The sequence below is a fragment of the Pinus tabuliformis genome, chromosome 6 (assembly GCF_031772625.1).
Source record: "Pinus tabuliformis cultivar Carrire ecotype Pingquan chromosome 6, CPIR1, whole genome shotgun sequence".
Classification (NCBI taxonomy): domain Eukaryota; kingdom Viridiplantae; phylum Streptophyta; class Pinopsida; order Pinales; family Pinaceae; genus Pinus; species Pinus tabuliformis.
The window spans coordinates 1,328,868,987-1,328,894,907 of NC_142292.1; the positions used below are offsets into that span (position 1 = coordinate 1,328,868,987).

General features: G+C 40.8%; 1 protein-coding gene across 1 annotated transcript in view; it reads right to left on the bottom strand.

The window, feature by feature from the left end:
* The window catches only part of ABCB27 (transporter associated with antigen processing protein 2), a 231,003-nt gene that overhangs the window by 155,522 nt on the left and 49,560 nt on the right, over positions 1-25,921 (bottom strand). Inside the window, exon 2 of the mRNA XM_089426388.1 lies at positions 23,024-23,134. Within this exon, the coding sequence (XP_089282514.1) occupies positions 23,024-23,134 (111 nt within the window). The remainder of the gene's footprint in view (positions 1-23,023; positions 23,135-25,921) is intronic.

Genomic DNA, 25,921 nt, shown 5'->3' on the forward strand with positions numbered 1-25,921 from the left:
AAAAAAAAACAAAAAAAAAAAAAAAATTTGGAAATTTTCTTTTGCCAGATCCAGCTGTTTTCAGGAAATTATCATGCTGAGAATTCAAATTTATCGATGCGGAATGAATGTTTATCTGTACATGAATGATCATCTTTAAAAAAAATTTAGCTGCATAAATGTGATATCTGGTTAGCGTTTAAAATCGAATCTTATCTTTTGAAGCTTTAATCGCTGGATCATCGTTTAAGCATCTTCTCTCGTTTTGGTAATCATTGTTGTTTCAATCAATATCTTTCGTCGTTCTAGCTTTCATGATAGGTGCTTGCTCTGCATGGTTTATATTGTTGCAGCATCTGATAATTAAACGATCAAAAATTTACTCCATAAGGCACTGGTCTTTTCATTTCTAAATCCATCTAGTGCTTATCATATCGTGTCTCCCAACCAGCTGGTCGACAGTTGGTCTTCGTCATATCATAGGGTCTACCCCCCTTAGCCGCGGGAGACAGGCTTAAACGGAGGGATCGGGGATCAGGGTGACAGCCCCCGGTCTGAGCGTTGTCGTGTCAATCTGCGCGACAACACTCCTCAAGGATCCTGCGATCTGTAGCTCTTTCGAACTACAGCTCCAAATCAGCCCACCTCCCTTCTGGAGGTATCTCGGCTGTCATGGTGAACTACTCTTCCTCGATCTTCGCGGGCGCAACCTTCGGATCGTGCTTCTCATCTTTGTCCTTCTTCCTAAGAGGAGACTGAGTTGTGTAGTGACCCATCTCACCACACCTTAAGCACTTTATCTTCAAGACGTCCTTCTTATGTCTCCGCTGGGTCTGTTGCCCCTTAGATGTAAGGGCTACATTATCCTCCTCCTGCTTGGGCTTCGACCCACTGTTGTTGCTTCCGTCAAGCTTGCACTTGACTGGATCTCTACTCAGCTCTTACTGCTTGAGAGTTGCCCACATACAATCCTAGTCTAGCAAAGTTGCCCTGCCCAGAATGCTCTGGACAAAGACTTGCCATTCTTCTCAAACTGAATTTAGGGCCAGTCTCACCATCTCGAAACCTTGAGGTGTAGACCCCACAATTGCTAACTCATCCCGGGTCTCCTAAAGCTTCATGAGGAACGGATCTATACGCTTCCCCTTCTGCATTTGAGCAGAACTCAGCTTCTACTCCAAGTACATCTTTCGTTGCTTGGAAGATCCCTTATATAGTGTAGATAATGTGTCCCACATCTCCTTAGCAGTCCCTCTACTAGCGATGTGACAAACCACATGATCCTTCACTCTGTCGAGGATCATTCTTTTCACCTTCGCCATTTTAGCTCGGTACTTCTTCAACGGATCTGCATCTGCAAGCACAGCCACCATGTTGTCGACATATTTCTTGAAGGCATGCTCATCTAGAAGGAATGATATTCTAGCCTTCCAAATGACATAATTGGATGCTCCATCCAACATATCCTAATCCCTCAAGCCACTGGTTGCAACCTCTGCCAAAAATGTCGAAAATCTCCTTTTTGGTTCTCACTGTTGTTGCTCAACCAATAAGAAAACGGACTTCTTGGTGAGAAGTCTTAATGAGGAAAAATTCCCTCAACCATGTTTCTTCCTTCTCTTTTGACGTCTTTCTTCCCTGCAAAACACCCTGCAGAAAAAACTGCATCCCACCAGCTTCTCCTCACGTCGAGGCTTCAGGGCTGCTCCCTCTGCCCCGACAAACTTTCAAACTGGGAGTCCTTCCTCTCTGTCGACTCACTCAAAGAGAGACTTCCTCGAAAATCATCCCTCCTGCTAGGACTGCGCAAACTATCCAGGTTTCGAACTGCTGCCCCCTGCAGCTTTTCGATCTTCCTCTTCTGCTCAGTGTTGAGTTCTCTAGCACTGTTCCTCTTGCTTCACCTGAAATGCTTCGATACCATGTGAAAATTTGAGAATCCCATCCGAATCAACTACTGCAGCAACTGATTAAACTTCTCTTATCTGTTAATGACTGAAACAAATTATCTATTGCTTCCTACAGAAAATATCGAAGCTAATACAACTATAGCCTTCACTTAATTAATTAATTTGCCCAAAACAAGAACAAAACAATAGAGAAAAATCCACACAAGTGACACAGTATTTTTTGGACAAATGTCCCCGGAAAAACCCAATGCGAGAAAACCGGTGCAGCAACTCTGAGGGTTTTATATTATTAAGTAGTAGTTTCTGAATACAACTCTGAATGCCCTTCCGACAATCTAGTTACAAAGAAAATAAACTAGCAAAAAAACTTAGTGAGATTACCTCACTCTACCCATCAATGCCTAGTTGTTCTGGCTGTTGAACCAACTGTCCCCGGCTATCTCTGCGCTGAACCTGCGTTAGCTCAACTAGGAAACGTCTTGCCTTCTGGAGCAGTTTCCAAACCTCCCGGCTCAAAAATGTCAGCTCCTCTGCAAAACTTAGATTTTTGCTCTGGATGACTATGATGTCTCTACATGAGCCCTTTTTCTCAGTGTCGAGCTGTGCGTGGGCCCTTCTAGCCCAGCGTCAACCCTTTTGGTGTCTCTTTGCCTCTCTCTGTTGTGTATCTTGGGTTCTGGAGAAGATACTCCAACCGAACTATCCCTACCCCTCACTGCAACAGCACATTATCAAAATTCTCCCAGCAACTCCTCTGCGCTGCTTCAGAAAATCAAACTTCTAAACTCTCTTTGTGCTTTTCCAAGTGACCCTCAAGCTAAGTTACCGGAAACTCCTGAAGAATTTCCCAGAAACGCGGATCCCTGTTTCCGATACATAAACGAATACGATTCTTGTCCGAAACACTGTAAAAACGTTTTTGTGCCGTTTCAAAAAATCGGAAACTTTAGATTTGGAATTGGATACGTTTCCAAGGGATTTAAATTTTTTTGGATCCGTTTCCGGTAAAACGGATCCACGAAAATTATGATCAGAATCCACCCTTAAAATGTTAAAAAGCTTGAAAATTTGCATAGCCATAAATAAATAATAAGAATGAAGAAATCAGCTTTGCGAATAAACTCACTATAAACAGAGTCTCATAAAATCTTGTCTAAATCTTTAGAAACAACAACACTCCATATATTTATCAAAAATTCTTACTAAGAAAAAGATAGATGTTCAAAAATGCAAATAAAGGGTTTGATGAATGTCTTCGTAAAGAGATTTATTTGAGCGATTAATTTTCATTTTGGTTAAGGTTTTGTTAATTGTCATTGATTTTGCTTTTGATTTCATAAATCCCTCCAATATAACAAATCTTCTCTAGCCAATCTTGTGCCTGCACATAGTCACGAGACCAAGCTGACATTGAGAAGATTGAAATGTTCAGATAGGTCTTGATGGAATATCCCAATGATCCCATGGGCCTTTTAATTGTCATGCAAGGAAGATAGATATCATCTGCCATGCATGACACGTTCTTTGAAGGAGTTGGACCCGAAAGCACAAAGGCTGTTGCATTTTTTATTACATTATTAATGATGATGATAATATGTTGAATGTTATAATAATCACTAATGATGATGACAATTTTTATGCTGAATTGATGACGATGATTTGTTTATGTTGAATTCATGACGATGACTATGCATTTTTAGATATAGATTCTAGATTCTAGATTCTAAAAGATGAATGGTAATATGAAATATATATATATATATATATATGCATGCCGTTTCCTTGCCGTATCGTATCCTCATATTTTGAAAATTTGTCGTATCCGTTTCAAACCCCGTATCCGTATCCGTTCCCGTATCCGTTTCAGTGCAACTTAGCCCTCAAGCCTCCTTAAATAATCTCCTCATTGACATTCAACAGCCCAGGTTAGAAGCTAATCAATGGCTAAGATCATTTCTGCTTGATCCTCGTCTTCTTCTAGAAGTTACATCCATAGTTTATATTAATACCCTTTAATTATTTTATTTTCCTAACTTTAGACTTAGGGTCCCATTAAAAATAATTAATTATTTTAATAAAATTGTTTCTGGGTGACATTTCCTAAAACGTTTTTTGGGTTCTTTGGAATACATGAGTCTAAGCTTATCTGCAAAATTTGAGATGCTACCAGAAATCAACACCCTACTGACCCACAACCTTTTTGAGGCAGGACACATGGAATACATTGTGGATTCTGTTGTCACTTGGTATCTCCAACTCATATGACACCTCGCCCACTCTACGGATAACTTTGTAAGGCCCATAAAATCTCAACTTCAATTTTTCCGCTCCACAACTCTCGAGTGTAGACTGTTGCAATCGCAAGAAAACAAGATCTCCTACCTCAAAACTACGTTCTATTCTATATTGGTTTGCGCACAACCTCTGTTGATTTTCAGCGCCCTGTATGTTTTCCTTAAGTACCCTGAGAATGTTTTGACTCTCCCGTATCCAGTCTTTGGCAAGAGGTGCCTTGCTGTTTCCAAAAAATTGTCAATTAAGGACGGGGCATCATATCCATACAGAGCTTTGAAGGGTGACATCCCAATGGATAAGCAGTAGGTGGTGTTGTAGCAATGCTCCCCAAGGTACAACCACTTAATCCATGCCTTCTGCTGACCAATCACATAGTTGTGTAGGTATCCCTCAATCCACTTACTCACAATTTCTGTCTGACCGTTGATTTGAAGGTGATAGCTAGTGCTAGGGATAATTCAATTCCCACTAGCCTGAAAATATCCTGCCAAAATGCGCCCATAAATCTACTGTCACGATTGCTGACTATATTCTTTGGCAGCCTATGCAGTCTAAAGACTTCTTTGAAAAACAGTTTTGCCACTTGTTTGGCCAAGTAATCAGCTAAGATGGCAAAGAAGTGTGTGAATTTAGTCAGCTTGTCTACCACCGTGTAGATGCAGTCCTTCCCTTGCGCTTTGGGTAACCCTGTGGTGAAATCCATCGAGATGCTCTCCCATTTTTGTTATGGGATTGGTAGGGGTTGGAGAAGACCTATAGGATGTGTATGCTCAACCTTATTTTGTTGGCATGTCATGCATTCCCTGACATATTTCATCACATCTTTCTTGAGCCCTTTCCACGAGAATCGTTTTAGAATCTGTTGATATGTCTTGAAAAATACTTGATGCCCCATTGAGGGAATATCATGTGTAACCTTTAAAATCTTTTCCCTGAGTGTAAATTCAGAACCAAGTATCCATGTCTTTATAATAAATGACTCCAATTATTTTGTACCTGTCATCTTGAATGATCTCATCGATTAGTGCACATATAAACTGGTTCTTCGCATACTCTGTTGTTGTGGCTTTCCCTGTTGGCGTATTAAATTGTTTCACTTAGGAGAAGTGGGCTTAGGGGACCCACATTCATTTTTTGGCATGAGAAGCACCCCAACATTAGAGTTCGATGGAAAGATTGTGGCTTTGGTGGAGTGTGGGGGCCACCACAAGGGAACTTCGGCCCACATGGAGAGTATGCTCTCAGCAAAGCAAAATTGGTTAGGGGAATTCGATGTGGGCCCACATGGGCAACCTTGGAGGCAAATCGGCAAAAGGAAGGAGGGGCTCTCATTTTGCTCATCATCTCTCATTTTCTGAATGTCTTTTGACATAGCACGATTGAGCCGTGAGCCAAGTTTGCATGTGTTGTTCAGCACACCGAGTGTTTCCGAGCAGAAATCCCAGCGCTTGCTTTGGTGAACTTCAAGTTGCCAGCCCAAGGAGGGAGTTCTACATCATCCAATTCATACCAGCAACAGTGAGTCGAGTTACAGCAACAGGGAAAGCCACAGCAACGCAGGGACTGTGCAATCTTAGCTAGAGGCACTCCGAGAAGTTAAGGAGTGAGGGGAATTTGTGGAGGAAACTTGGAGGGAAGGCTTGGGGAGCCTTCTAATATGGTTTACAAACATTGTTGGAGTATGTATTCAGTAACAGAATATTCAGGTGGGTCGATTTGCCCAGCAGTAGAGCCAATCAAGCCCAACAGAGTCGAATCTTCGGGGTCAAGCTTTGGCCAAACCCTTCTTGGATTATTTGGGGTTTCTTGAGTAGAGGTCAAGATTAATTTCCCATAATTTTATCAGTGGATCATTTCAGGCAGTAGCACATTTCTAGGCATTTACAACACAACACTTGGGCTAAATTAGTAGCAAATTGGAGGAGGGTGATTCATTGATCATTTTGGGCTTTTGCTAGCTTGCCTAGAGCAAGCCCAGGTGCACTCATTCCAACACCTTTTTGTACACCTCTTTCCACTAACAAAATGAGTACACAATGCAGTTTTGGATGTGAATTCGTGGTCTGATTGTTTGTTTTGATTTCATGGTGTTTGCTTTGCATATTTACTGTTAATTTTCCCCTAGGGATATTATAGTGGTATTAGCGCTCATAGACTTGGCATAGCCTGTGGGAGCAACGTAGTCTATGACACCAGAGGATAGGCAAAACATGACATACCGAAGGTAGAGGTATAGAAGCAACGAACGACAGTCAAAGATCACCCCTGATCTTGTGACTACAGATCCAGAGGTAGAAGAAACCAACATGGGGGGCAATGAAGGAGACAAAAGGGAGGAGGAGAAGGAGTTTTCCCAACTCCTACTGAAGGTAGTGCAGAATTTATCTCGAAACATTGAAGGAACGGGCCAGCGAAATGGTAATGGCAACACGGGTAAGGGAGTCCAAGGGAATTTCCACTATGGAGAAGGATCTGGCACCTCACAGCACCATGCATCTCTCCATGCCAACATGCCATTGATTCAGAACACACCCCCTAGATCCACCATTCCTACATTCCTACAATCTGGAGCAGGTGGGCAGCCAGAGCAAGAGGAGGCACCTTATGGGGACTATTTCCTGGAGTATCAATCTTATGGACCTGATTTTGGGAGGGCCATTACTTTCAAAGATTTTTGTCAATTGAAGGGCAACAATAAGCCCAAGGGATAGAGAGGAGGAGGTTTCATGCAGGGGACAGATTTGCAACACATGGTGGGGAGGTTATTTCTCCCAACCTTCGATGGGTCCTCCAAGAGCTTGGCCAAATCATGGGTCAAAAAGTTGGATGTTTACTTCCAGCTGAACCAAATGATAGAAGGAGAGGCAATCAAGATTGCCACGTTGCATCTGGAAGGGGAAGCCCACGACTGGTGGTTCCATGGATTCACCACGTTGGGAGATGCAAGAGTAACTGCCTATGATGATTTCACCAGTAGGGTCTTGGAACGGTTTGACAGGAAGGATCCGGAGGAGTATTTCGGGGAGCTGAAAAGGCTCAAACAGACCGGGAGTGTAGAAGCCTACATCTCAGAGATTCTGCAATTGTCTGTGATGGTGCCTGACTTGTCAGAGTTTAGGAGGATCTTCATGTTTATGGATGGGCTAGCAGAGCCATTATGCGAGTTAGTGAGGTCCAATAGACCCACTAAATTACAGGATGCGATAGGGAGAGCCCAAGATTTACAGGATGCCCTACCTAGGGCACAGGCACTATTACCCCCTAGATAGGGTTTCCAGCAAAGGGGGAAGGACACTAGGGCCCCACCATCGAAAGCCAATCAAGGGTGTGGGCAGTTGGATGAGGAGACCCAGGGAGACCTCGGGAGGAGGAAACTGTGCTTCACTTATCAGAAGTCGTGGGCAACAGGGCATATATGTGCAGCGGGCAAGGCCCACTATATCGAGGTCTTCTCTAACAGCAATGCAAAGGATGAGACCTATTTTGAGATGGGTGGAGAGGACATCTCAGCACCTCAGGGGGGAGGACCACCACCACCACCAGTAGCAGGGGGAGTTTCCTTCGCACCTACTGGAGGGGTCCTTGCATCACTGCGTGGGGTACCCATATTCTTGACTATGAGGATTAGAGGCACTTTTCAAGGGCAACGTGTATCAATTCTAGTGGGCAGTGGGGCTACCCACAATTTCATTGATGCTCAATTGTTTCAAAGGAGGGGCATCACACTTTAGGAGTGATGGATTCTCAATTCTTGTGCTTGGGGACAGAACCATGCAATGCACTTGTTATGTACCAGCGTTCACAATGACCATGGGTAACTACTCCATGACAGATCATTTCTTTGTGGTGGATGTACTGGACACCAACATAGTGTTGGGAGTCAAGTAGCTCTATACGCTTGGCACAGTCACAACAGACTGGAGGAAGTTGGAGATGGAGTTTGTAGGGCCAGATGGCAAGGCAGTGTTGCTTCAGGGATGCACTCATACCCACCACAGACTGTTTCAATCCACAAGATGGAGGCTGACTTGACACATGGTGAAATTGAGTGGGTTGTGGAGTTGAGGATCTCAGAGGTTGGGGGAAAGCCCAAGCTACCCCATCCAGAGATACAGGCTATTCTTGAGAGATATCTAGTGGTGTTTAGGGACATACCATTGGATTAACCACCTGACTGGGGGTTTGAGCACACTATCAAGTTGGAGCCAGGGCTGCAGGTCGTCATCACCACCCCTTATTGACATCCTAAGGCTTGTCGAGATGAGATCAAGAGGGCCATCCATGAGCTATTGGCACTTGGGCACATCAAGCCTAGCTCTAGTACTTTTTCCTCATCAGTTGTGCTGGTGAAGAAGAAGGACGGGTCCTTACGGATGTGCATCGATTACAAGGACCTCAATAAGAAGACACTGAAGAACTGATATCCCATTCCCTGTATAGATGCGCTGATGGACGAGTTGAGGGGAGCTAAGTTCTTCTCGAAGATTGATCTGCGATCATGGTACCATTAGATCCAGGTGAGGGACCAAGGTGTCCCGAAGACAACATTTCGGTGCCATTATGGGCACTTTGAGTTCCTAGTTATGCCCTTCAGGTTGACCAACGCACCTGCGACATTCCAGTCATGCATGAACCACATGTTTCGTGGGCAGTTGAGGAATTTCGTGCTGGTGTTCTTTGATGACATATTGATTTACACCCAGACGTGGGAAGAGCATTTGCAGCGTCTTGAGGCAGTACTGCGCATTCTGGAGGCGTAGCAGTTCTATGCCAAACTACCCAAGTGCGAGTTTGGGCTGACCGAGATACTTTAACTAGGGCACATCATTGGGGAGAATGGTGTCAAAGTACATGAGGAGAAGATCACGGCTATCCAAGACTGGCCAGAGCCCCGGAATGTGACCGAGTTGAGGGGTTTCGTGGGCATTTGCACTTATTACAGGAAGTTCGTGAAGGGCTTCTCCCACTTGGCCGCACCCTTCATAGACTTGATGAAGGAGGCCTTTGAGTGGACCACTACAGCGCAGGAGGCATTTGATCGCCTCAAGGAGGTAATAAGTAGTTGTCTGGTGTTGGCACATCCTGACTTCACTCAACCTTTCGTGTTGGAGTGATGCATAAGGAGTGGGTGTGGGGGTTGTATTGAGGCAGGGGGGGCACCCCATAGCGTTTGAAAGTCGGAGGCTACTGCCCCATGAGCTACTTTACTCCATCTGTGATAAGGAGATGCTGGCCATCATGCATGCGTTGGCCAAGTCTAGGCAGTATTTGGTGGGGAACAGGTTTATGGTCAAGACCGATCACAACATCCTCGGGTTCTTTTTGGAGCAGAAACAGCTGCAAGAGAGGCAGCAGAAGTGGGTGAGCAAACTACAGGCATATGACTTTGACATTGAGTATGTCAAAGGGAAGCACAACGTAGTGGCTAATGCGTTGTCCAGGAGGCCAACCACTCTTTCCTTGATGAGCATCGCCTCGAATTGGAGGGTTCTCCAGGAGGCCAACCACTCTTTCCTTGATCAGCATCGCCTTGGATTGGAGGGCGCAGTTATTAGTAAAATACTCCAAGGACAAGTTTGCATGTGAGGTCCTTGATGAGTTAGTGACAGATGATCGATATTGGGTGATGAACGAGGTGATCTACTACCGAGACCAGATTTACTTGGTACACAACTCCCCACTGAGGGAGAAGATTCTACAAGTTGCTCATGATCCACCATTAGCAGGGCGCACCAAGGGTTTACAAAGACATATCGAACCATCAGGGAGTGCTTTGCGTGGAAGGGCCTCAAGGATGATGTTCTAAGGCATATCCGGAATGTGACACATGCCAGCAAAACAAGGGAGAGCAGACACACCCTGCGGGCCTATTGTAGTCGCTTCCCATTTCGAAGGGGAAATGGGAAATCATATCAATGGATTTCATTACCGAGTTGCCCACGGTACAAGGCAAACACTACATCTATGTAGTGGTGGACCACTTTACAAAGTACACTCACTTCTTCGCCATTCCATCTCGGTACTCTGCCTCACAGGTGGCCGAATTGTTTTTCAGGGAGGTGTTTCAACTACATGGTCTCCTGAAGACCATCATCAATGACTGGGACAGCAAGTTCATGGGTGGATTTTGGCAGGAGCTATTCTGGTTGGTGAGTATTGAGCTCACCCCGAGTACCAGTTACCACCCTCAAACAGACGGGCATACGGAGATAGATAACAAGTGGTTGGAGGGCTACTTGGATAACTATGTGACAGAGCAGCAGAGAGTGTGGATACGGTGGTTGCACTTGGGTGAATATTGCTACAACACTACGCATCACATGTCTGTAGGTATGTCGCCATTTCGAGCTCTATATGGTTATGATGCGTTATCTTCCGCTGACATTATGTCTGGAGACAACAAGGCCCCAAGGGCCAAGGACTAGATACAGGAGAGCCAAGATATCTTGAGGGCTCTAAAGGACAACCTGCAAATGGCCAAAATTAGCAGAAGCATTATGCAGACAAGGGCAGAGTTGAGAGGCAGTTCGAAGTAGGGGACTTAGTATTTTTGAGGCTCCAACCGTACAGGCAGTCTACGCTCAAGCAGAAGGAGGCCGGGAAGCTCAAACCCCGCTTCTATGGGCCTTATCATGTCACTCGGAAGGTGGGGGAGGTAGCATACAAGTTGGAGCTACCCCTGGGGAGCTGGGTGCACAGCATTCAACTCCACTCATGATTGACAACACCTCTGCAATAAAGTTGGCCAAGAACCCAAAGTTCCATGATTGAACGAAGCACATCAATACAAAATACCATCTAATTCGACATCATGTTGAGGCCAAGACAATCCATCTACGCCATTGTTCCACTAATGAGCAGATTGCAGACATCTTCACCAAAGCGCTTGGAAGAGAAAAGTTTGAAAGATTCAGAATGATGCTTGGACTCACCAACATCCCTTCAGATTAAGGGGGAGGAATGTTGACACCTAATCATTGGGATTGGTTGAACACTTGTAAATAATGTAAATAGTAAATAATGGAAAATGAAGAGTCATCACCAGGTGAAGCCCAAAAGTCATCATGTATATAACCATGAGTAATCTTAATGAATAAAAGCAATTCATTTGAGGAGTTACCTCCTGTCCTGACAGGATCTTTCAATAATACAGTAAAAATCAAAAATTTATATATCCATAGCACAATAGAGTATTCAACTGAATATTAAGTCCATCCAAACCAATTCTTTTTTTCAAAAAAAAAGACAAGGGTCCCACAGAGGTCTAAATGCCCACAAACAACGAACCCACAAGTTACAAATATCCACAAAAATAAAACAAGTTATATAATCAACCAAGGTAATTTTATCACACCTAAATATCTTAATAGTTGATTGACCCAAAATATCTACACTCGTCGTTATCCTGGTGATCTTGCTTCTTGTTAGAACCTTCTGTTAGGTAAAATTGACTCAGGATAGAGTCAAAGTTGACCAGGTTAAACAGTGATGGTTTTAGGGCACATGGTATTGTGCACCTATAGTATTCTGCCTGTGGTATTATATCTAATGGAGCTTATAAAAGGCTGGAAGGACTTCATTGTAATGCAAGACATGGAGGTGAGCGGTGAAGGCTCACTTGCTCGGATTGGCCAGGGTTTTGGCCAATGCTAATGAGATCTTATTAGGTTGGGTTTTTCCCCGGATTTGAGGTTTTCCTGGATAAACATTTGTGTTTATGTCTTTATGGTTGTTGCTGGTTATTTTTATATTTATTCCTCTCAGTAATTATTTATGTTATGCAGTAAATTTCTTAACAACTGGTATCAGAGCCAGGTTTTGGCTTCAAAGGGATCCTTTGATGCCAGGGGCAGGTTTTGGCTTCAAAGGGATCCTTTGATGCCAGGGGTTTATAGTACCTGATGAGATCAATGCAGCCTTTTTATAGATCTGGGTCTGGAAAATAATGGTGGAACAATCGTATGCGGAAGAACCTCGAGGAGAATGTGCGGAAGATAGTGCCGTAACTACCAGGGATCGCAGTGCATTTGCGATATTTATTGGTTTGGAACATGCTGACGAATTGTTCGAGATTCATGCGGCTATTTAAAGAAGGTTGAGAGATACCTTTGGTAATATTAAAATTCAAGGCTGATTTTGTTCAGAGCTTTTTTCGTAGCGAATCGATAAGGGATATTTCTTGTGTGTTCTATGTCGTGTTGAAAGATGGAGTAGGTGTGGGCTGCATGCAGGTTAGCAGAAGAAAATTGTTCATGTAGCTTCGAAAATTGTTCGTTTTCTACTACGAGAGGCCACCGGTGCTGGAATCTACGAGGTTCTCATCGGGCTCGTAGTTGGAGCGGTTTGATATAAATTTTTGAGCAAATCAAATTGAGAGAGGATGGATCAGAATCGCAACAGCAATAAACAAAAAAAAAATAATAATAATAATGAAGTCAAAATTATTGCATGTAAATGGGCATACTACTGTAAGATCTGGTAAGGCATGTGCACCCCTTGGTGATCACCGGAAAAGTCTGGGTTAGACCTAGGTGATAGGAGGGATGTCGGGTTAACAATACCCCGGGTAAAAACTCTGAGGAGGGTAAGGGCTAGAGTGAGCGGGATTGTCTCACTTAGCAAGTTTGGCTGGAGTTGGTCAAGGAACCCCAAGTCAAGTTTAAGGGGGGAATTGTTAGGTAAACTTTACTCAGGATAGAGTCAAAGTTGACCAAGTTAAACAGTGATGGTTTTGGGGCACATGGTATTGTGCACCTATAATATTCTGCTTGTGGTATTATATGTAATGGAGCTTATAAAAGGCTGAAAGGATTTCATTGTAATGCAAGACCTGGAGGTGAGCGGTGAAGGCTCACTTGCTCGGATTGGCCAGGGTTTTGGCCAATGCTAATGAGATCTTATTAGGTTGGGTTTTTCCCCGGATTTGGGGGTTTCCCGGATAAACATTTGTGTTTATGTGTTTATGGTTGTTGCTGGTTATTTTTATAATTTTTCCTCTCAGTAATTATTTAGGTTATGAAGTAAATTTCTTAACACCTTCCCGCGGCAGGATTGCAAGCCTCAAAGGAAGTTTGCGTCAACAATAGACTCTTCTGCGAGTGCTTATACAGTTGTCTCTTATACATAGAAGGTGTCGCTACAGATTAACATCTGTAAACCATCCACAGCATTCGGCCTCTACCAAATCCCTACTTTGAACTGTGCTTCCTCACAACCCTGTTTTAGGAACAATAACAGGATACTTTGTCGATGCTTCAGAAAATATTTCTATGCAAAAAACAGACTTCCGCAACTCTTCAATTGGGGTTTTCCTACCAACAAACATCAACTGACTCGATATTCCAAGGAGGATTCTTGGGCCAAGACAGAGATGAAATCACCACAGAGCCTGATTGTCCCCAGATAGAACAAAGAGTTATCTCCCCAGAACCTTGCTTTCCCTAGAGAAAACAAAGTACTCTACCTATTTTCGTTGCTTCTGGTAGAACAGAAATCAACTTCACTGATCTTCAATGCCACAGATAGGATTCTTATGCCCAACAAAGAGAAGAAATGAGAGGATGTCAACTAGGGTGGAATATTTCACCACCAAAATCGACAAGAGAAAAGAAGGGGTCTTAAAAACCTCAAAGCTAATGCTCAAAAACAGATGAGATGATCCACACTTGATGCTCTAAAATGAATTAAATCCTTCTCCATTTATAGATTCCTAGAGGGACTTCATCTTTCTTAATTGATTGAGTAAACCTTACTCCAAACCCCAACTTTGGGTTTTTTAAAGCCCAATTGCCCCAAAACTTGCCCAGTAATGGTTATTTTGGGGTTTTTCTCCTTTTTTGGTGGACTATAGCCTACGGGGATAGATAGGCTAATGAGTCCCTTTCGTCCTCGATTCGTAGAGGACATTATAAGAAAAGGTGCTCCAACATCCTAAACCGAAATTGCTTGAGGACAAACAATCTTTGTCACTAAAGTGTTTTGTTAAACAATTTGCATGCATATGGTTGTACATGCATTTTTCTTGTATTTTATTTAAATAAGATGTACACAGTACCAAATAAACACCACAATCGAACTTCAAAACAACAACATATAATTTATATTGAATCCATAAAGGTACATACCACTGATAAAGGCTAACAATATCAATGTAATGACCTTTTTGCCTCTAGAAATAACTCAGAAATATAACAGCAATAGATGGGTATCTCTAGGTATGATAACAGTGTGGGTTTAGCCTTCAAATCAAGAAAATACAGCTCAAAAATGTGTCCTCCCTTTACAACAGTCACTCCTAGCTCTTTAATGTTGGATATCAACCTTCCCAACAACAAATACAACTCAGAAAATAACCAAAACTCAACGCCTTTAGCAGAAAAGATGACCATGGCATATTACTTCTGCAAGCAGTGATAACTTGACTTGTTAAACAATCGAGAACAAACCCCTTTAAGCAAAATTGTCCCACTCAACAGAACTTGGCCCCTTCGAGTAAACTCGACCCTTTTAATCACTGAACTTGGCACCATAAAGATAGAACTCAGCCCCCAAAAATAGTCAACTCAGCCAACAACAATAGAATGCAAACTTGACCAGCAAAGAGAGCCCTTGGCCTGATATGTGAAGAAAAAAACTCGGCATCTTTAAAGGTATATGCTCTACCTCCGATATAGCTCACGATTCAGCTTGTAAACAGAATGTAAAATACCAAAAGTTAGAATATAAAATCAACTGATAACATCTTTGACTCACTCTTTTTTGTCAATGCTTTCTTCGTCCACAATGAAGCACAATGTCGAAATCTGAGTGATCTCACTCCAATACTAGCTAGGGTGTATAGTTTCAACATTGAAACCAACAACTGGGATGAGGGTTTCCAAAACCCTAGTTTCTTTCTCAAGAGCTCTCCAAAATACTATATTTCAAGTGAACAAATGCAAGAATGAGGAGAGATTCCTCATTTCCCCTTTTGCATAACTCACTTGACTCTTTTGCCACCCTTTTACCTTTATTTTAATAAAGTCACTTTAGTGGGTTTTCTCACTTTATAATTTAAAAGTGAATTTTCATTACCCTAAGACCCATGTCCTCTTTTTCCCCATTTAGCTTTTATAATGTTTTCTCTTAGGAAAATTGTGTTCCATTGATTAATTTTCCCATCCTAGTCTAGGGAAACTTAATTAGGCTAGTGAAATCCTCCGACTGAGAAGGTGAAGTTGTCATCTGATTGACTAGTCGATCTTTCAACTGACATGTTTCCTTCAACTTGTCTAACCTTCTCCTCTAGATCATCTTGCTTCTTCTAGCAGGTTTTCTATGCATGTCCCAACTTTCCATAGTAGTCACATTTCTTCTTTCAATTCCTCCTTGTCGATAACAACCCATCACTCTTCCTTTTAGCTTTTCAATCGAAGCATTCCAGCCTACTTCCTCTCCCCTTCTAATTCAACTTGCCCTTTCCTTTCCTTTCATCAAGCAACCTCTGTTAGTCCTTAATCAACAAATCATAAAAGGTGTCAAACGTGTAGTCCTTACCATCTTCCTTGAGCGATCTCCAATTGGTGCAAAATGAGGAATAGAACACATCAAAAAGTGTTCTAAGATCCATCAGAACCAATTCAATGAGTTGTCTATCTTTCTTTAGAAAGCTCTTCTAGCATTCACTCGGCTTCAAATTTAGCTCTTTAACACGAACCAAATAGCCCACAATCCTTTCAAAGGAATGTAGATTAAGAGAGATTAACTCTTTCTCTCACTGCATGACCCAACTTTTGTCAACTTTATCAAACAATGACCTCGACTTCTTCCAAACCTCATGAGGACAATCAATCTAACTTGTATAGAAACAAATTTCGCAACCAATATAAGTCATAATGACCCTAACAGCCTCATCTTTCTTTCCATCAATGACAAACTCTATATGGTCATCCTTCGAATCTAGAATAATGGTATTTGTATAATGCCAAACCCCTATGCTCTTCAGTAGGGTTTCCATATCTAATGCCTAAACAGCGTAATTTTGTCCATCCAAAATTATAGGATCAATCTTGGAAGCCATCTTCAAGTTTCCAATAGATCTTAACTATTCAAAATCAAGTTCCAATCAATAAATCAATCAGCTCAGAGTTAATTACTATAAGATCTGACTCAGCATGATTTGAAGACAACAGAGCTAGGTCAAAACAAATATCTCTAATACCATGTTGGGGATTGAAGGAACTCGAAAACAGAGAACAGAAAACAAAACCTAAAAAAATACACAGAAGAGTAATTATGCTCTAAGATGATAGGTGGTGTCTAAAGACACCATTACAACACTTAAGCACCATGGATTGTGATCAGAACATCATAATGCATGATTTGAATAGCAACCATGTTCTTTATCCTTCAACATTCAATTCGTCATATTCAACCCATAGCTTCCTTTATTTGTAGTAACCAAATCTAATCAACTTCCTTGAATTGTGGAAGATTCGACCCACAGACGAGTGTCAGTAGTTCTAATTGTTTCCATGAAATATGCATTGTTTTGTTGGCTAGTTGATTGTTCTAGTCAACACAATTCTTGTCGGCTAATCGATTGTCCAAGTTGACCCAACCATCCAATCAATTCCTTTGACCGCTCAATGGACGTTCCCACTGGTCAACCACTCAACCAACTATTAGCTAATCGGCTAATCAACCAACCTGTCGACCACTTAGTCAATTGTTCTGCCAGTCAACCACTCAATTGAATATCTCATGTTAGTCGATCTTTCAACTGATTGTCTCCAAAAACTTCAGAGGTTTGATGAACCAACATAGACTTAAGTTCCAACAAGAAAATCATTTTATATCGAAACTAGCATTTAATTTTTTTTAGGAATTTGTTTGACTTTGCAGTGTCATGATTGGCATTGAGCATATGGAGTTCACTATACATTGGAATGAGCATAACATCATTTAAAGCATAGTACTAGAACCTGAAGCCTATCAATTGGATCCAGTCCAGCTGGTTGAGAGGCGGTGTTATCCTCCCTACCAAGGTTCAATTCCCACAAGTAACATGTTGAACTCTTAAAGAGTATATTGTTGTAACAGCCTTGGGCCCTGTGCTGACTATTGTCGCACAGATTGACACGACAACGCTCAGACCGGGGGCTGTCACCATGATCCCCGATCTCTCCATTTAAGCCTGTCTCCCGCGGCTAAGGGGGGTAGACCCTATGGGATAATGGATGACCAACTAGGGACCAGTTGGGTCGGGAGACACGAGGGGAAACAAGCACTTAATTGATTTAGAAGTTAATAGACCAGTGCCTTATGAAATAAATGATTAAATGATTATTTATCAAACGCTGCAGAAATATAAACTCATGTAAAATAATCATTTATCATCAAATAAATCGAACAATGCAAGATATCCAGTAAAACAACAATGTTCTTAGAATAATTAAAGATTAAAGACGATATCCAGCGAGTAATAATTTCGAAAGATAAATGCCTTAAACAACCACGCAATTATGAACATTAACCATATATCATGTTCATGCAGCTAATCTTCAAGATGATCATTCATGTACAGATAATAAACATTTATTCCTCATCTCAAAATGATAATTTCCCGAGAACAACTGGATCTGGCAAAAAAGAAAATTGCCAAATTTTATTTTTTTTTTGGACCCCAAAGTCTTCTTTTATTAACCAGAAACAAATTGCAAGAGAGCTTCTTCAGTACAAGACTCACAGATCGAATGGTCTGAAATGACCCCCAAGCACCCTATTTAAAGGAAATGATCCCAACGGCTAGTTCGAGTGATCCATGTCGAAATGATCTCGACCGTTGATGAGAATCAAGACATCTCTTAATCTCATCCGTTGATTTATTAAAAAATGATATTTTACATGCATTCACTCAAAATATTATTATTTTATTATTTTAGGGTTTTTGCTTTATTTTATAATTTTTATATTATTTTTTTTAATTTTATATTTTATTTTTTGTTTATTATTATTATTTTTTAATTTTTAATTCATTTTAAAATGGATCCTCGAACTTAGCCTTTGGAAAAATCACCTAGGACCTAGGACTTAGGACTCATGAGGGGATTTAAAACATTTTCCAACCCTCAAGACACTTTACATCATGACTTTTACAATTTTACATCTTAAGGGGAAAATCCCATTCAACACAGACCCTCATAAACCACCCAGTTCCGCGACACAACTATAATCTAGCAGATTAACACACTAGGCTTCTCCTAAAATTCTAATGACAAAATCCATTCCCGGCTTTGGGGTCAGGCTGAAGGAAAACTCTGCCGATCATGGATCGGTGAGACAAAAAACCTTCCGGGACGTAGATTACCACTAGAAAGTTAGGTCCACCTAGGCAATTTACATACACGACTCATATCTGCTAAGGTTATTTACAATTCATACATGCACACTGGGTTTACAATTAAAATGATCAAGCTGTTGATGACTGCAGGATGGCACGGACACGTCGATCAGGTGCTACCCCTTTTTGCAAAGAAAAAGGGAGTGTATTGCATGGGTAGTTGACCGGTAGTGGTCAACATCTGGCTCTACTTGGGGACACGTTGTTGCTCTGTAGGAATGTGAGAATCCAGAATCTGCATCCACGCAATACACAATAAAACATAAGTAGCGTCAATCCAAAAATCATCATATACATTAAGCACAGGAAAGATAAAAGCTCTTCATTTATTAACTATCTAGAAAAGTAAATCTAATCCTACAACAAAAATGAAAATGCTGAAAAACAAGGAATAGGGTTAGAAATACAATACAAAAGATGCCCCATGGCATCAGATGTGTTCAATATAGTGTATACTGAGCATTTGCCTGCTTTCAGGCAAATCTGTCGGCTGCTTGTCGGATGTGCCATGTCCAATTTTGCATATGGTAGGACTTTTTCCTATCCGAAAATCACGCTGCTCGCGGCCGTCTGATGCATCAAACCTTCTTCTCATTTTCCTTCTTTTGCGTTTTTTCTTTGTGGCAGGTTGTATCACTGATGACATGGAACTTTCTGCTTCAAATCTATCAAATGAAATATGTAAGATATGCGTGACATGTCTTTCTTCATCCTGCATCTGATCTTTATCGTTTTTAATTTTATCTGGATCACCTTCAATTAACCACCTTTCAATCGAACCAATGACCTCCTCATAATAAGATGGAGCTTGTTGCAGCAAATGAGAAGGCTCCTGATCTATTGATGTTTCCTGGTTTCTTTCATCCTTAATCCGTTGTTGAAATTTATGTACCTGTATTGTAATGGCATTTATTTGGCTAGAGTGTTGAACTTTCATAGCATTGATTTCCCTGGCATGATCTTCCTCCATGGTCAATAACTTTTTCTGAAGACATATCTGATTAGCTTCCATATCTTTTATTACTTTATCGGTCTTTTTTCTTTATGGTCATTAAGCAATGTTGCATAGAGTTTATCTCTTCCTTATGATTTGCTTGCATGGTAGCTAACTGATTATTATGATCGAATGTCATGATAGTCATTTCTTCATCCATAGTTAATAACTTGTTTTGCATAGAATTAATTTCCCTATCATGATTAGATTTCATGGTCGCCATATTTTCCTCTAAGCCTGATAACTTGCTTTGCATAAAACAAATTTTTGTGTCATCATTAATCTTCACGGTCTCAATTTCCTTAGTATGCTGATTTTGCATGATCTCCATCTCTCTATTACGTTTTTCCAGGTGGGTGCATAAAGTTCTCACATCATTGACGTAATTAGTTTGATTGATCTCCATATTTTTTACCAGCAGCATTAGTTCTTGTATAATTTGCCTTTGATCTTCCTTTTCATTGTCATTTGTCCCTGCTTTTCCACTATCATGGACTTGATCTGAAATAGTACAGGTGGATGACACATTCTGATATGAAGAATCGTCTTGGAATCTTTCACCAACAGCTGGACCTTTTATCAAATTACTTTCATTCTGTTGCACAATTTTAGGGGCAGAAGGCAAGTTGTTTGGATTATCATATCTATCTTTAAAAGCATTGACAATGTCTTGTAAAGAAGTGAAAGAATCCTTAGGAAAATTATTAAACCAATTCAAAGCATCACCCTCTAAAGAAAAGACAAAAAGACGCATTTTGATATCTTCATGATTAAACTGAGGGGGTCTACAATATATGATCACTATACGAGCCAACAAACCTAGATGCCTTTTAACAGCGATTGAATCACCACCCGAGAACACAGGTAATTTGGAAATGGCCTCCTCCGGAAAATCATGGAGACTGTCAGTAAAATGACATGGTTTAAAAGAATAATCCATGATGAATAATAAGGGATGATAGAACGAGATCTCTGCTCAAGAAAATCAATAGATGAAAGGATTGGAGTCGCCACTTGAACAATGATTATGATTCTGAGATCCAGAAAGCAACCAACAAGCAGATATGAGGAAGACTTCTTGTCTGGGAAAAATAAGAAAATGGAGTCGCCACCCAAACAAGAAACAAAACGAAGAGAAGTTGCTGATATGACGAAAGATACGATCAAATGATGCCAAAAAAAATGTTGAATCTGCCAGCTCAAATGTGAGATGAGAAAGATGAAAGATGATGATAAATGTCGAATAAACCAAGGACAAAAAAAACTGTCCCCGGCAACGGCGCCAAAAAAATTTGGCGTTGCCGGGCCAGATGAGAAGATAAAAAATGAGAAGGATGATTGTCGTTGAAACGCCGAGAATAAAAAGGTCCCCGGCAACGGCGCCAAAAAATGTTGTCGCACATATTGACACGACAACGTTCAGACTGGGGGCTGTCACCCTGATCCCCGATCTCTCCGTTTAAGCCTGTCTCCTGCGGCTAAGGGGGGTAGACCCTATGGGATAATGGATGACCAACTAGGGACCAGTTGGGTCGGGAGACACGAGGGGAAACAAGCACTTAATTGATTTAGAAGTTAATAGACCAGTGCCTTATGAAATAAATGATTAAATGATTATTTATCAAACGCTGCAAAAATATAAACTCATGTAAAATAATCATTTATCATCAAATAAATCGAACAATGCAAGTTATCCAGTAAAACCACAATGTTCTTAGAATAATTAAAGATTAAGGACGATATCCAGCAAGTAATAATTTCGAAAGATAAATGCCTTAAACAACCACGCAATTATGAACATTAACCAGATATCATATTCATGTAGCTAATCTTCAAGATGATCATTCATGTACAGATAATAAACATTTATTCCACATCTCAAAATGATAATTTCCCGAGAACAACTGGATCTGGCAAAAAAGAAAATTGCCAAATTTTATTTTTTTTTGGACCCCAAAGTCTTCTTTTATTAACCAGAAACAAATTGCAAGAGAGCTTCTTCAGTACAAGACTCACAGATCGACTGGTCTGAAATGACCCCCTAGCACCCTATTTAAAGGAAATGATTCCAACGGCTAGTTCGAGTGATCCATGTCGAAATGATCTCGACCGTTGATGACAATCAAAACATCTCTTAATCTCATCCGTCGATTTATTAAAAAATGATATTTTACATGCATTCACTCAAAATATTATTATTTTATTATTTTGGGGTTTTTGCTTTATTTTATAATTTTTATATTTTATTTTTTTAATTTTATATTTTATATTTTATTTTTTATTTATTATTATTATTTTTTAATTATTTTTTAATTTTTAATTCATTTTAAAATGGATCCTCGAACTTAGCCTTTGGAAAAATCACCTACGACCTAGGACTTAGGACTCATGAGGGGATTTAAAACATTTTCCAACCCTCAAGACACTTTACATCATGAATTTTACAATTTTACATCTTAAGGGGAAAATCCCATTCAACACAGACCCTCATAAACCACCCAGTTCCGCGACACAACTATAATCTAGCAGATTAACACACTAGGCTTCTCCTAAAATTCTAATGACAAAATCCATTCCCGGCTTTGGGGTCAGGCTGAAGGAAAACTCTGTCGATCATGGATCGGTGAGACGAAAAACCTTCCGGAATGTAGATTACCACTAGAAAGTTAGGTCCACCTAGTCAATTTACATACACGACTCATATCTGCTAAAATTATTTACAATTCATACATGCAGACTGGGTTTACAATTAAAATGATCAAGCTGCTGATGACTGCAGGATGGCACGGACACGTCGATCAGGTGCTACCCCTTTTTGCAAAGAATTGCAAAGAAAAAGGGGGTGTACTGCATGGGTAGTTGACCGGTAGTGGTCAACACTGACAAACCTTGAGCTTCTGCAGAATCCTGTTTACACTTGGGTACCATCATTCGAAAGGGAGGATCTGCCCAGTGTGTTCCCCCATGATGTGTATTTCATTGAGGTAAAATGAAAAGATCAAACACCTAAGCCTCCAAAGGTAAGAAGGACATTACAACATGAGAACGAGAGGATGAACTCGAGAAACAAGCCTTTCAAGTTCTAACATACATTTTTATGTACAGAATTCTCCCTGAAGAAGAAAAGAAACAGGAACTGAAGCCTTATCTTCATTCTCAAAATATTAAACTTGAGTTCTAGAAGATACAAGGAAGATTTTCCTCCTTCCATCATAGGATGTTATTCTTAAAGCTACTCTATGTTAATTGCATTTTAACACTAGTTTTGGATCTGGTTGAGCATAGACATGTTTCTTTCATAATAACATTTTTCTACTCCTATTACATTTCTTTCATATATGCCATAAACCCAGAAGGACAAAAGCATCTGTAAATGGCAAAATCCCAAAATCCTGCTTACATTTCATGAGTAAAAAACTATATAAAAGGGCACAGTGACTATAAACAATGAAGGAAAATTCTCACCTGGACAGCGTCACCATGTTCGAGATCTGATAAAGCACCATTATTCTGTTGAACAGAATGATCTGATACACAAGCATTATTCTGTTGAACAGAATTCCCCTTGCCATCTGTCTGTAAGCAAGAATACAGAATAATTGTGATTGAAGTTTTTCTACATCAATAAGACAGAATCCAATAGACAATTTGAAGAACAGATTATGTTGGTATTATCAATCATAAACAACCTAAAACTTACTTTAGCTAACAAAATAGCAAAGAAAGTTTAAAAACAAGTCAATTCAGCCATTTATATCAAAATTGTATAAGAATTCTCACCAAGGAAAAAAAAGCAATTTCAAATATAGTGTCAATCGATCTAATTTTTTTTAGTTATGTATCCATACAATCAATCTATATTTTTATGTACCCATACAATCAATCTATATTTGCTTTCTACAAATAAGTAAACTCAAGCAGCATGCACACAGATCTCTTAAAAGGGGCCAACAGATGCTAAGGCATTTGTTCACAGGTTTTATAAGTAGGACTATATTAAAAAGTCCAACAGCCAACAACCTATTCCCATGCAATCAAGACTTATCAAGCATCCATTAGAATGTTATGAAGTATTTTGGGCATAGATCAGATCAAGGTTGTGATACGTTAAACTCAGAGACCATGAAACAGTTCAGACATACATTGTAAGCTTGTAGGAACTGTTTCCCTTCAGGCAACTCCCCAAGAGACACACTCAGGTGTGATTTGATGCTGCTTGTACCTGTTTCTCCATCGCATCAATTGTCATTCCTGTGCTCATAAATCTTCATGGATTCAGTGGTATATCATTCCTGGTGCCTAATTCTCTCAAGATAAGTTGTCCTAGATGATGCTGCAGGATACCTCAGACTACACTTGGTATGGTTTCACCGTGTGGTATCCCTTGTAGGGTTTCCCTTATGTAGAAATGATGCTTAAGTTTTCACTGTTTGTGAAGTGTTCTTGACATTAGATGGGTACTTCGCGTATAATTAAGTAAAAAATGTTGCTGCATGATACCTCAGACTACAGTAGGTATGGTTTCACTGTGTGGTTTCCCTTATGTAGAAAATGATGGTTAAGTTTCCACTTGTTTGTGAAGAATTCTTGGCATTAGATGGGTATTTCACGTATAATTAAGTAAAAAATGTTTCCTTGTTACTATATCAAACTATGTGTTGATTTGGGGTAGCATCGGATGTGCTCTAGCCATGAAAAATTGGTGGAGAAGATAAAGCACATGAGATCTCCAAGACCCAGAATTGGTTTGGACAGATTGTACCCAGTTTGGGAGATATTAAAATAATTAATATTTTTAATGGAGTTCCTAAGTCTAAACTTAGGAAAAATAAAATATTAATGGGTATTGATATAAAACTGGGTTAGACAGTTCCAAAAGTCATGGATCAAGCCAAATCTAATCTTAGTTGTTGATTAGAGATTTAATCTCGGCCGTTGAAGGACCAATGAGAAAGGTATAAGAGGAGGCTTGAGGGTCAGTTGGAGAATACACCAGAGTGATCAATCATTCATTTTGCTAGAGCGGGGTTGCTAAGCAAAGTTGAATCAATGATCAGCAACGAGAGGCAGAGAGGAAGAGGCAATACTGGGAGACCAACACGGAAGCAAATTGAGCAAGAGTAGCAACTAGTCCAGGCTACACAGAGCCCAGCAGAGGCAGCGCAGAGCCCAGAGGGGCTGCGCCATCCACACAGAGGGAAGAGGGAGTGATGCAGAGGGTCCTAGAGGCTCGTAGTGCCTCAAAGGGTTGATGCAAAGGGTCTTGGGGCTAACGCAGGTTAGCAGGAGGCTAACGCAGTGGCCAAAAGGGCCAGCGCTGAGCTTCAGTTGTGCCGGAGAGGGTTTCGTGGGACAGGTTTTCTGAATACCTATTTCCGAATATAGAGGTATTGCTGCCGTCAATTTTTCTCTGTCGAGTGAGCCGATTAGGCACCCAGTTGTACTCAGATAGACTGCATAATAATATAACCCTCAAAATCTTTGCATCGGTTTTCCCGCATTGGGTTTTTCCGGGGACATTTGTCCAAAAATAACAGTGTCACTTGTGTGCTTGTTTTCTTTCAGTTGTTGATCTGTAGATGTTGTGACTGTATTGTGTTTATTTCGGTATTTAAATGTATTAAATAACTTGTTCGAATTTAGATAAGTAGAAGAAATAAACCAGCAGAATACAGATTGATTTTCTAACGGATAGACTTAGAAAATTCGACATGGAATCAGAACGTGGTTGCAGATCACAGGAAAACTGAAGGCATCAGCTAAGCAGAGCATTTGCAACAGAATCAACTGTCCCGAGTGACAGAGTTGATCCTTGCAGAAAGCGACGGAGGAAGGAGTGATGCAGAGGAACTGCGTCATCAGTCTGGGCCAGAGAGAGGTTAGCGCAGACGCTGAGGGAGGCAGAATCAAGCTCATGCAGAGGCCAGGAGGGCTGACGCAGTTGGTTGAGGAAGCTGATTTGCCGATGTCGGGATTGCGCAGAGCCAAGTGGCTCAATCCTTCAGTTGCTGGGGCATATGAGGTTGTGGGTAGTTGCGAAGCGAAGCTGGTGGGGTACTGTGCAGTGTGGTCAGAACCAATGTTACTTGGGAGCGGGAGCGAAAGCGGGGAGAGGGAGCAAAAACAAAAGTGGGAGCGACATTTTCAAAAGCTCCAAGTTGGGAGCGAATCCCGGAGCGATTTTTATATAATATATATATTTTTTACATTTTTTATATTTTGATTCATATATGTCAACAAAAACATGTAGAATGATGAATTAGATATAAAAAACATAAAAATACATAGATTGATCATTGAACCATATAACATCAATCATCTAGAAGTTATAAACCACGTCCACAACTGAGTCTCGTGAATCAT